Below are 12,817 nucleotides of genomic sequence, written 5' to 3' on the forward strand. Positions count from 1 at the left end.
TATCACTTTGTTGGCAAATTTAACTCTCAAAGTTCTTGATGTACTTGATAGTGTTGAAACAACTCTTTCTTAATAGGCATTTTATTTTCACATTACTTGTCATTGCTATATTTCACTATCGAGGAACTTTTACTGCAAGCAATAATTAGATTTGTAAACAATGATTCAGGTCGTCCATTTTTCATTTTCTGAAAACATTACAAGATTTTTCTTGGTACTGCAATTCTTCCCGTTTAGGAGTTGTGAGAAATTCAGTCGAGTTCAAATAAAGTAGGTTTTAGATAGGAAATGGCGAATTGTTGTGTATTAACAAAGAATTGCCGCTGTAATGTGAGGGATTTTTTTGGGAAAAGCCTGAAAATTCAAGATCGACTTAAGCATTTTTCCATGGTAAAAAGATATCGATGAAATGGGGATGTCAGACTTTTAGAATATTTTTATATTTATAAGATACTTCGGGAAGTTAAAATAGACGAGATAACATATGTCTCGATAGTATACTGTTTCCTGTGTTCAGTTTAATTGATTTCTTTGTCTTTCATGAAAAAGCCTATTCTCCAGCATAGAGGTACATGCCAAAAATGCAATAGTGAAATTTCTCGGATTAAAAACATTGTTTTGCTTTTCGTCTTACGCAAGTTCCAAGTTTTCCATAATTGCATTACTTTCGATTGTGGCAATCTCAGGTATCTCATTTTGTCCCTGTTCATGATAGTGATGTTAAAGTAGCATTGGTTGAATTTAGCCCGTACTACTATAGAAGGGGAAGATAGTATCCTTGTCCTTTTGCTTATTAGTCGATGGCAATAGTAGAGACAGGTTTCATTTGACTCAACTGGTTATATCGAGAAAGATCGTTTCAGTGGCAAGATTTGAAAATATTTGGTGATGATGATGTGGAAGATTCGTTCGTTGACTTAGTACTCATCGTCGCATTTTCTCACCTTTACGGAGACCTAAGGCTGGTGATTCTTATGACGAAACTTTGCGGACCTAGTATAGTTTTTGCTGAACTGTTGAGATGGAGGGTACCATTCCATGTGTGAGCTATAGTTATCATAGATTAGGCCGGCATAATGGTAGTTCAAGAACATTTTACTTACGGGATTATGCATAAAAAAGAGGTGTACTATACTTATAACGAAAGCACAGAGGTTCAGGAGGGATAAAAGGCATGCCACAACTGGTCGGCGATCCATCTACTAGAAAAATCATTGCATCATTTACATCTCTTATAACTGACGAAAGTTTGTTCATTTACTGTACTATGGAAAAAAAAAAGATTACAGAGGCATGGGTATGGGTTTTCCCTTTGGAAATGGATTTTTCTTTTGATTCCTCTAGAAAGTTTAAATGGACGAAAGATCAGGTTAAAATATGCAATAAAGAGTATGAATTAAGGGGTGATTTTTTCTTTTTCAAAATAACAATGTAGTCATCGTGTGCTACTTGGTTCGATGGGTAATGAGGTGGGTGGATAAGTTCCTAGCTATAGCCTGGCAGAATGGATCCATTGGCTTGGCTTGGCTTGGATTTTTCAGTTTGCTTTTGCAAGAGTCTTTTTTTGCTGACCGTTTTTATTGATTTCGGGCGTCGTGTTAACTTATGAGAAACTATTGGAAATGTGTTTACTTGGATTGAGTTCTCCTTTTTACTTAATTTTTCAGGAAAAAAAAGTACCAGACATGTGATTGTCCTCTTAGCCTTCAATTCTGTTCTATCGAGATGAGCGATGAACATAGTCCTCCAGGTCCCGTTCTTATTTTGTTTAAATGCCATAAAAGTGAACAAAAAGGGAGCTTGGAAAAGATACAGATTTGAGATTCCATTTCGAGACAAGTATTTGCGATTATTCATTCCGAAAAAGTTGATGGATTCGTTCCTTGATAAGGGGCGCGTAAGAAATGATAATCTTTTAAATGGATGATATCTTAATTTGTTTCCTTTTTAGTGAAAGCGAAAGAGATTACAGATGAGCCGTCTACTGCAAAAATCATTGCATCCGTGCAAGCTATTGGTGTAGAGACGGGAACAAGGTTGAAATATTTGTAACGTTACTTTCCGACTGTTTTTACGTTGAATTTTTTGTTGATGCATTCATTAACTCACAAAGCATTTCTCATAGCTTTTTTGTTAGTTTAGAAGTTCAGACATCGTCGATGTACTGGCTCGTGAGGCAGAAGATCTCCGGAGAAGATTGGAAGCGGAACGAAGGAAACTGAACGATGTTTCGAGTAAGTCTTACTAATGCAGTTCAATTCAAATCGTTTTCATTCGCATTATTTTTGAAACAGTTTTTCTACGATATCAAAAAATTTTGACTTGTGGCACTTTAACTTTCATTCTTTAATACCCCCATTGAAAGCAAACGTTAAATCACCAACAATACTAGTTAGTTGTTTTGGTTTTTGCCGTGTTGTCAGTAATTCATGATTAAAATCTACGGGATATATTTGCTTCAGTTGAACAAGCAGCTGAAATTCTCGAACCATTAACACAGCTAAGCATTAAGCAACGTCGTATATTGAAAGGACATGCTGGGAAAGTACTCTGCATGGATTGGTCCTTAGATAAACGACATATTGTTTCTTCTTCACAGGTTTTTGTTTCCAGAATAATAATACATTTTTAATGGAAGATTTGACATATTCAATTTGATTTTCCTAATTCTAAACCCTAAATTCTTAGCCCTAACTATCTCACTAATTGTAAACTTTCGACAATTTTTCCATATTTTCCGCGTTTTTCTTCGATCGATTCGATGATGCTCTTACTAGAATTCACTGAAGAACGATAATTTTTAAGCGTCACATTTCATTTCTTTTTGAGTACGCCATGATATTCATCTCAGATCTGAAAGATTTTTTTCATATGTATATAAAACACGCATCAGTTGTTAGTGCCAAAAAATGAAATCCATACCAGCCAACTCAATTCAAACATTAATAGTTTCTATCACTTTTGCATACAAAGGCAAATTTCTTAGTTCGTTTCATATTTTTGTTGAATTCAAAAAAATTGATTTCTACAAAGGTTATACTTGGATGAAAATAATAACAAACGATAATTGGTATCTTATTCACGTCAGTTGTTGGATTTAGGGGAGCCTTCTGTACTGTCGTGCTTGATCTCCCTCCATTTGTAACTCAAAGAAAGCAACAAAAGAACAATTTACTGTTATTGTTTATTCACACTTAAAAAGAAAAATATTCGTTTGAGTCAAGATACTAATGTGTAATTTCACGCCAAAACCTCGGACCAGAAATTGCCACTAAACAATAAGTTCGTCTGCGTAACATTTAAATTTGGTTGTTCAGGATGGAAAAGTAATCGTCTGGGATGGTTTTACAACGAATAAGGAACATGCGCTAACTATGCCAACAACATGGGTGATGGCTTGTGCTTACTCTCCTAGTGCACAAATGATTGCCTGCGGGTATTTTAATTTTCTGGGATATTTTTCCTTTGAATTCCATTGTTTCTCCATATCGTCAAAAGTGATATAAGGAAGCTATCATTTTAAAAAATTCAAAGTGATTGTATGACGAAACTATTATTTTGCAAACTATTGCATGCTGATTTTAGAGGTTTGGATAATAAGTGTTCGGTGGTGCCGTTGAGTTTTGAAGACGACATCTTACAAAAAAAGCGATCTGTTGCGACGCACACAAGCTATATGTCATGTTGTACCTTCCTTAGATCTGATAATTTAGTGAGTTATTTTTCATTTCATGTACTCCAAAACAAAAACTTAAAGAAAAATAAAAACAAAAACTTTTCCTTTCGTGCTATATATAACACCCCCTTCCCTTTAAAAAACAGTTACAGCTCTTATTTTCCAAAATAAAGGCGGAATATTAAGATAACTACTTTACAGCTTCTGACTGGTAGCGGTGACTCAACATGTGCCATATGGGATGTGGAGAGTGGCCAGATGATTCAAAATTTTCATGGTCACATTGGTGATGTTTTCGCAGTTGATGTACCAAAAAGCGATACTGGCAACATTTTTATTTCTGGGGTAAATTTCATTTCTGTTGTATTATTCATTCCGTTTACATTTGAAAAATGTTCTGAAAAGAACTCTTCCAACAGACCTACTTTTGGAGTAAATCAATAAATCGGTAGATTGGTTCAACGGTCTGTATGCTAAGATCGTTTGTTCCTCATTGATGTTACAACATTTTTTCTAGGAGTTTCGAATTAAAATTATGATTTTAAGGGAGCAGATATGCATGCATTAGTTTGGGATATAAGAACCGGGCAGTGTGTACAGAGTTTCGAAGGACATGAAGCAGACATCAATACAGTTAGGTTTCATCCAAATGGTGATGCGCTTGCTACGGGCTCAGACGATGCTTCGGTTGGTTTTTCATTGATTTCGTTTTTCGTATTATGTCAATTTCTTTTTTGATTGCAAAAATCCACACTGGATTTGTTGAAGTGTGCTTCGAAATCTTATGTAATTAATTTCACCTTGTAAAATCTTTTTACTCTTTAGTGCCGGTTGTTTGATTTACGCGCTGATCGACAAGTGTGTGTTTATGAAAAAGAATCCGTTTTGTTCCCAGTAAACGGTGTCGACTTCAGTTTGAGCGGTGAGTAAATTATCTTGGTAGTTACTATCTTTAAAGCGGATCGCTAGAGGAATCACGATTCAAAAAGTGTCATGTCCACGAAGATCTCTTAAGTCTATGACTTTGCCGTGTTTTTCTGATAAGTGAGGCTGAACACTGAACATTTGACAGTGAAGTTTGTAGGTCGCATACTTTTTGCCGGTTACGGTGATTATCGCGTTGGTGTATGGGACTCACTAAAATGTGTACGCCATTCGGTTCTATACGGTCACGAAAATAGGATTTCGTGTCTACGAACAAGTCCAGATGGAACCGCAATATGCACTGCAAGCTGGGATTGCACCATTCGTGCAAGTCTTTATTTCTAAAGTCTTATTTTATATACCGAAAATCTTTTCAATACATTAGTAAAATGGAGTTTGGTTTCATCAATTACAGCCCGAAGTTAGACGGTTTACTTCATTGGAATGCTTGCAACACCAAGAATGCCAATCTGCACCTGCCATATCATATTATCTAAGCCACATGATTTAAGCCTCGTTTTTTTTAGATATGGGCATGAGGACAACAACAATCGGCTCTTTTATCTACCATTTAGTTCTACTTCCACTGTCAGCACACCATCGTTTGTCCCCCGATTTTCCCTTATTTATCTTCTTCCTTTCAATGGTCATTACTTATGCATTGTCCAAAACTTTTCAGAAAATAGCTTAGAACCTGATTCTTTGTACTACATTATGTACGACACACCTATAAGCACTTAATTTTATTTTATGTATATTATTCAATTTTATTCTTGCATCATAAGCATTTGAATGTCACTGTGGTAAATCTCTACTCTTAAGCAATTTAATAGCACTCTCGAGTTTCAAAAGTTCCAACCGGCATTAAAATTGAATCAGGAAAACCAATATAGAAAACATATCAAAAGTGATTTAACCGCATCACTACAAATAATTCGAAGATTTATTGCATTCACCTCGACCTTTTACTTAGACTTCTGAATCACGCTATATCGTCCCGTAACTTGATATTAACTATATACTTTTTCAGCATGATCTTCCTTATCTCATTTAGTTTAGCGATATTATTTCACTTCTGCCCAACGCGGTCGTTTCTTTTTTTTCAAAAAATTACCCTGAAAACTATTAGACAATCATAACTAATGTTAAATAAAAACATTTTCATGTTTAACGATGCTCGCTTTTTTGCCATGTTACAGCAGAAGCGGAAAACGCCTGAAAACACCTTAAAGGTAAAACAAACGTGATCTATTTTCCTTACCTTTACCATTTATTAGCATATCAACGCATTGTACAGCTGTTTTACAACACAAGTATTTTGCTATGAACAGTAAGTACAGATAACACAAAAAAAGCTTGAACGATAATACAAAGAAAATATCCACAGTAGGTGGGTAATAACAAGAATGCATAATTAAAAAACTCAATTAGCTGTACAAAGATTTTTTTCAACATATTCTTGGCACGCTTTTCCTTTGTAAATTCCTCCACTGCTTCTTCATACACATCGAGCTCCGAATCAGATCCTACAGTTCTCAGCTAAACAAAACACTCGATAATTCTATTAAATGCAAGGACTGTAGGTTTTCATTTGTATCTAACAAATTTGCAAACTATTCATTTAATTACTTTCGAAACCTTATGAAACGTTATCAATGCATGGACACGAAAAACAGATGCTTTACTCCGACACTCATTTTCATTAAGCATAAGATGTATACTCACTTGAACAGGATCGAGAAAAAACTGCGTAAAAGTAACCTCAGCTGGTAGCACTCGACCGACCTTGACATTTTTGACCAATTTATAAATTTTGCCCATACATCTGGAGACTGTAAAACGCTGTATTCCGCAAAATGGTGTACAAACGGTGCAGCATACATGTCCTCCGCCATGGTGTAGCTGAAGTTAAAAAAGGCCAAAGATGAACTTCAGAGAGGAGTCTGCCAAAAACACGCGATATGCCTATCAATTTTAATGTGCAAAAATATATTTTCAAAAAACTGTATTTAAGATTATGTTTACTTCGGTCAGTTTTGAAAAGAGTTGTCAGAATAAGAGGAGTGATTCATCGTTTTATTTTAATTTTAATAGGGAAACACCTTTCTATTTTAGTTTAGAATAAACAAACCGTCAGAAGCCTGCTTTCATTTATATGGTGAGATCTTGTCCCTTTGGCCATAATAACATATGTGAATGAACCTCTCTCGGTATTAAAAATCTGCTTCCGCCCATCAGCTCGCAACACATTCCACTGAGTTGAGAAACTGCATACGTCCCTGGAATAGGGAACTTTTCACTTATTAAATATATTGGAAAATGAAAAATCAGAAAGTTGCTAATTGAATTGAAGTGGACATCAAATTTCTAACATTAATCGTAACCAACTTTTCTCTTCGCACACTTTTTGGGCATCCTTGGTCATGTGGGCATGGGGCAAACACATAACCGGGCTCCAATCTGGTCGGCAAAACTGTGCCTGGTGGAAGCTGAAACCAAATTAATTTGAAAAAAATCCTTCCTTGGAAATTGAAACCATGAACCTGTGAAGATAACAACTTGATAAGCAAACAAGACAAAGTAATATTATAGTCGACTTGTTACCTAAAAATAAAATTCAAGTAAGCTGCCGAAAGACTAAAAAATGTGTTGGGCCGTTGTACATAAGCTCACACAGTCCTGAAGCACTGGAGTACTACACCGTTCTTCTGATCTCAAAACTACAACGTACCATATTTTTAATAAGATTATAACGCATGTAGTTGGATAACTGCTGATCAGTCAAGATACATTCTGCTTCGTCATTCAATACTCCTGCTTTCATCAGGACTTGTCGAGTTTGTTCTCGATGCAGTTCACAGCCACCCATAAGGATGTAGTCTCTAGCTTCCATCAAAGCATCATAGCCACCTTTACAGCTCCCATCGATTAATACCAAATACCTTGAAAAAAGGAGAAAATTTAGGGAAAGTTACCCAACAGACTTTCCAAAAGATTTTGAACGTCCAGTAACTTCCAAAAATTTTTTAAAACAATTTCTAGATTCTCTTATTTTTAACATTAAAACTATTCATTCGAAAGAGAAAAACGATTCAAGAGTTAAACTGACTCACTTGTTCGCTCGCTTCCATAAATCTATTAGCAACTCAGTGCGTAATTCTTCGGAAGCCAATTCAGCAAAAAGACGATGTACGATTATCACATCAAAATTGTTATTTGAAGATGGCGACAAAAATTTTCGGAAGCTAACATTTGGATGCACGAACGGATGCCCATTGTTTTCGCCACTGCCCTAAAAATAAATGAAGAGTCTATCGACGCTATACATATAGCTTTTTGAATCCTATCACAGGAAACCTTGTAGAGAACATAATGAAATATAAGTTAGTGCAATTATTCCTTAATGTGATAAAGGAAAATTTAAGGAACTGTGAAACTACAAAAACAAAAAAAAGAAAAAATAACAAACATACCCTTAAAATGTCCATGCAAAACTGACTTATTTCTTCATTTGAATCGATCAACTGATAACTTTTGACTCGCTCTCCCCACTGTTCAAATGCAGCCCAAAATGCAGCGCCAGAACCACTTCCATAGTCCAGAACTGTTTCTGGGATGTATCCATTATTCATGAATTCTTGTAATACAAAACGAACTTCTGCATAATTAGGTGCAAACCTGAAAACTGCGAGATAGTAGAACTTCGTACATACTGACTGCTTTCTCACTATGATTTTTGAGTAGTTATAAGAAATTTTCAAATGAGGTCATATTAGAGTGAAAAAACATAAGAACCAGAGCACTGAAACAAATTTCGGTAATTCAAATCATATTATATCGTTCCGCATCAGAAAGTAGTCAACAACAATTGAGCAGGATGATAATTACCTTCGGATGAAATGAAAGACGTCAATGATTAACTGAAAACTACTTAATGTATTTTAGGCAATTTCGACAGCAAAAACGAATGCTAGTACTTCGGAAAAAATAGAAATAAAAACCTAATTGGAGGCTAGATAAAATAAACATTCCCTGTATCGCGAATTTCAATATCGCGAAATTCCAAATAAATAATAAAATTCCTTATCCAAATTGTAAGTAAATGTTGACAATAGCATGTATTATTTAACCAATTTACATCCTTTAAAATTATTTTCGATACGTTTCTTTTGTTATCTTTGTCTAACGGAAATTCACATCTTTATTTTAATGACAAAGGATGTCGAATTTACATGCTAACCTTCCCATCTGATCTTGCTACAATGCTTATGTAATTGGATCTTTACAGTTTCCTTTGTATCTAAAAGGACGCCCTTTTTTAACGTTTTATGTAAACCACTCCCACTCCATTAACTCATATATACAGCTCCTTGTAAGATAGGAAAAGTGACTTTACACCTGTATCAACAAGACAGTTATATCCCTCCTCGATTAAACTGCTCTCCACATCGATATTCTGCTCCTTTCTGTTGGTTTTTCAATTGGTCTTATTCATCAGTTTTATATATTTTAATAAAAGTTAATAATCCTATCTCTTGGGTCATTTTCGTGGTATAACTGACGCTCTTACGAACTTCCACCGTGATAAGATAAGCCTTCGTTAAAATTTCTTGTGTACCTATAACTCACAGCGAAACCTTTCAAACTCTTCACTCCGCAACAATATTTGGTGCAATTATAACACAATATAACCAAAGCCAAATAACCTTACTACAAGCCAACCCCTTAAAGTTCCTGCTTGTTCCTGATCATTGACTAATCACTGTCGCGAATTCCGATTCGCGAGACTCCAACCATGCCCCAAAACACAAATAAATAATCAGATAAATTTCTTGTAAACAAATGTTTACAATAGTGTAAATCATTTAACCAATTTACATTCTTTAAAATTATCTCCCATACGTTTCTTTTGTTATCTTTGTCTAACGGAAATTCACATTTTTATTTTAATGACAAAGGATGTCGAATTTACATGCTAATGCATATAAACCCTATTGTAAACCGGCTAATGCATTATGGTCAATAAAGGTTTTACAATTCGGTATGGACTCAATACACTTCATTTCCACTCAGCGCAACCCAAATCAACTCAACTCAGCCTTTCGCAACCCAAATCAACTCAACGTAACTCAGCCTGACCCAATTCAACTCAACCCAGTACAATACAACAGAACCCAAACTAAATCAGTCCAGCGGATCTTAGACATCCGATCGACAACACTGGTGATATTTTGGCTATTGATCGACATCACACTCCACGATTCAGAAAAAAAAAAAAATCCACCACAATCACAACAAAATCAATTCGCGATACCCTGCGCAAAATTAAACCGTGATCTGACTGAGATGTTTTTTGCGCAAAATTGAAAAAAAAAAATTTACCTGGCTAAGGTATAAGCTGCAGCATGTTCACGCGTTTTAAAACCCAGTGGTTTCCAGTTATACTTCGTATGACGCAACAATTTATCTACTTTCTTTTTTACTTCCAAATCAAATGCTTCCAGCTAAATTAAACTTCATGAACCAATTGAATCAAATCTAATCTGGATTTTAAATTTCAAACACTTGTTGCAGGTACAATGCATTGTAGCAAACACAGATATGAAAACAGGTTAAAGAATTCCCATGGATTCAATCTGGTTTTAATGCAAATAGAAGTTAGGCTTGATTTCAGAGAAAAAAGACCATAGAGTTGAAACTAACAACTTTTTGACCGACAGCATTGCGATCCGGAAATGCACCTTCGGCTTCCAACATTTTCTTAATTTCATAACGCGCTTCTTGTACCTCCTTTGGTGATGCTGGAAACTGCCGTTGACTCAGCTTTTCTTTCAGCTAAATATGCTAAACGATTGCAATTTAGCATTACTGACCACAACAATTGTAGGACTTTCCCACTTTGCCAAGTCCAAAAGCATAATGACAAAAACGACTGCAATTTAAAAGATAACTAACATCCATAAACACTTGTAATTAACAAAATTACTCAACATTTTGTGTATCTTTGAATAAAACGAATGTATATTAATTTATAATATAAAAGTAAAAAACGATAACTGGTGATTAGTAGAGAAAGCATAATCACATATGAACTGCTGATTTATACGTAGTATCAGTGATGGTTTAAGAAAATTTAATTTGCGATTTTGACGGGCTTTAATTAAACGACAACATTTAATCATGCATGAATTTCGTTATTTAAATCGATGAAAACATCACTGTCGATCGGTAACTTTTTTTTCAGCACTTCCTTTTGTAGAATATTCTACCTATATACACAAAGTAGTCATTTAAAGTTAGATTCAAAAATTCATGAAATTTTATTATGCTGTGTGAATTTGTATAATTGAACGAATGATGAACGACTGAGATTCACAAATAACTGACAAAAATGAATCTGAACATTCAAACAATTGAAAGAAAAATATCGCACCTGATCAGCTTGAAACTGTAGAATTTTCGGGTTTCTAGCACATGATGTGAGTGCATTCCATAGGCCAACAATTGCTTTTTGTGGCAAAACTCCGTTGTATTTCAATCGTACTTTTCTCGCTGGAAGATGTTTTAAATTAACACTGTATCTCTTGTTTTCCTCAAAAGTCTCCAGGCTTCTTGTCGCAAAATATATTCGATAGAAAACACTTACTACATAAAAGAAGATAATTTAATATTGTTCGCCTGAAACTCATAAAACATCGACAACTAATTGATAGTTCCCACTTCCTTCGCTGTTCTTATATTGTTCCAACTATATGAAGAAAGGGAGAAGGTTAACTCAAACTGCGCAATTACTTGGTAGGCATTACAATGATTAGACAGTACACAGATTAGTGTCTATAAAGCCATTCACTTATTTTTTTTTGCTCTCTATTCTCTTGTATGAATCTGAATCATGCGTCATTTAACGCAAACACCTGCACTCCTCGAACGCTTCCACCAGCGCTCCTCCGTACAATCCTAAACATCCACTTGTCTGATTACATGATTAATGTCTTTATTCTCGAACAGGCAGGGATCACCAGTACTGAGGCCATGTTTATATTGTTTTGAAGATATAGCTAAGCTGGACTGGGCACGTTTCCAGGATGAAGGATTACCGTCTCGTTGAGATTATGTTTTAATGTGAACTCGCCACCGACTTCCGCAAAAAAACCCCAAAGTGAAGATACAAGGACTCCCTGAAATAATATGCCAGGTGTGCATATCACCATCAGTGATCCACTTCCGCCTCGATAGATTTCGTTATAGACACATCATCCATAACGCTGTTGCTTTCTTTGAGAATACACGCAGAAATAGTTCCGAAGAGAAAACAAAAAAAAAAAACGCAGAAAAAACTGTGATCACCAATACTGCCTAAGAATACTTTCCGCTATGTTTTTTACAAATGGAGTTACCTATCCCGCATTGGCTTTTTCAATCATCAGCGCGCTTACAACATGTGGGCATACATCCTTTCACATGTCTTCGTTCGCGAAGTTTGGCCACGACGACGTAGAATCAGACAGACCTCTGAATCCATATGAGCCGTTGCGCGCAGATGCCATTGTGCCGTTTCTCTCTCATGTCTCGACATAGTGTTAAGTAAGAATAGTAAGGATTCATAAGACTTATTGTAAAAAGAAAAATCTTTCTCCAAGAATAAATATATATTAAACTCCGAAATTATTCTGAAACCTGCATCATTTTTCTATATCAACTCTGTAATCAACAAAGAAGGACACATCCACATTATCTGACTGAAAAACGTTTAAAAGGTATGTATAAACCACAAGAAATTAAAATTAAAGGAAAAAAACTACTTATCATACAACATTTAGAGTTCGAAAAGAAAAAAAATATTTTCTTACCACCAACGTCCCTCAGCTGTATAATACTTTTCGAATCCGTTCCAGTATTCACAGATATGACATTAGCTCCACTATCGTCCAAACTTTTCATTAGTCCCAATGCGGTCCGTTGCCCAACGCTATATTTACGTAGTGTTTGGAATACAGAGAATATTTTCGTCATCAGCGATTAGTTCATTGAAAACAGAAGCATCTGAGTTTCATGGTAATTCTGAAAATTATCTTTTACTCCTGTAAAAGACACAACCTACCTTCAGTTAGTAATGTACAGCAACAGTATTGCGACACGCGACAAAGATCAAAAAGAAAAAACAAACAAAACTATTCCATTCTCTCCGCTGCCCAATGTACTACCGAACAATAAAAA

At 35.3% G+C, this 12,817-nt stretch overlaps 2 protein-coding genes across 2 annotated transcripts in view; one reads left to right on the forward strand and one right to left on the reverse strand.

The window, feature by feature from the left end:
- The first annotated feature begins 1,661 nt into the window (after positions 1-1,661).
- On the forward strand, positions 1,662-5,337 carry LOAG_06596 (guanine nucleotide-binding protein subunit beta-2). The gene is made up of 11 exons (XM_020447186.1): positions 1,662-1,750; positions 1,952-2,036; positions 2,143-2,234; positions 2,463-2,599; positions 3,318-3,436; positions 3,586-3,712; positions 3,878-4,021; positions 4,223-4,363; positions 4,502-4,598; positions 4,761-4,927; positions 5,128-5,337. The coding sequence occupies exons 1-11, from the start codon at positions 1,726-1,728 to the stop codon at positions 5,137-5,139; spliced, it is 1,146 nt and encodes a 381-aa protein (XP_020302558.1). The 5' UTR covers positions 1,662-1,725; the 3' UTR covers positions 5,140-5,337.
- Positions 5,338-5,855: 518 nt separating this feature from the next.
- Positions 5,856-12,817, reverse strand: part of LOAG_16343 (hypothetical protein) — a 7,539-nt gene continuing 577 nt past the window's right edge. Inside the window, exons 2-11 of the mRNA XM_020448995.1 lie at positions 11,034-11,152; positions 10,304-10,435; positions 9,983-10,104; positions 8,074-8,278; positions 7,714-7,892; positions 7,332-7,542; positions 6,989-7,089; positions 6,732-6,879; positions 6,362-6,502; positions 5,856-6,139 (exon numbers count right to left, since the gene is read on the reverse strand). Coding sequence (XP_020307541.1) covers positions 5,903-6,139; positions 6,362-6,502; positions 6,732-6,879; positions 6,989-7,089; positions 7,332-7,542; positions 7,714-7,892; positions 8,074-8,278; positions 9,983-10,104; positions 10,304-10,435; positions 11,034-11,152 — 1,595 coding nt within the window. The 3' untranslated portion in view covers positions 5,856-5,902. The remainder of the gene's footprint in view (positions 6,140-6,361; positions 6,503-6,731; positions 6,880-6,988; positions 7,090-7,331; positions 7,543-7,713; positions 7,893-8,073; positions 8,279-9,982; positions 10,105-10,303; positions 10,436-11,033; positions 11,153-12,817) is intronic.

This window comes from Loa loa (assembly GCF_000183805.2).
Source record: "Loa loa unplaced genomic scaffold supercont3.1, whole genome shotgun sequence".
NCBI lineage: Eukaryota > Metazoa > Nematoda > Chromadorea > Rhabditida > Onchocercidae > Loa > Loa loa.

Bases quoted from the DNA above. Each gene is read 5' to 3' on its own strand.
- LOAG_06596 (XM_020447186.1), top strand. From the start codon at position 1,726: ATGAGCGATGAACATAGTCCTCCAG. The intron at 2,037-2,142 runs GTTGAAATATTT...TTGTTAGTTTAG, and splicing joins GGTGTAGAGACGGGAACAAG to AAGTTCAGACATCGTCGATG. The intron at 3,437-3,585 runs GTATTTTAATTT...TGCTGATTTTAG, and splicing joins GCACAAATGATTGCCTGCGG to AGGTTTGGATAATAAGTGTT.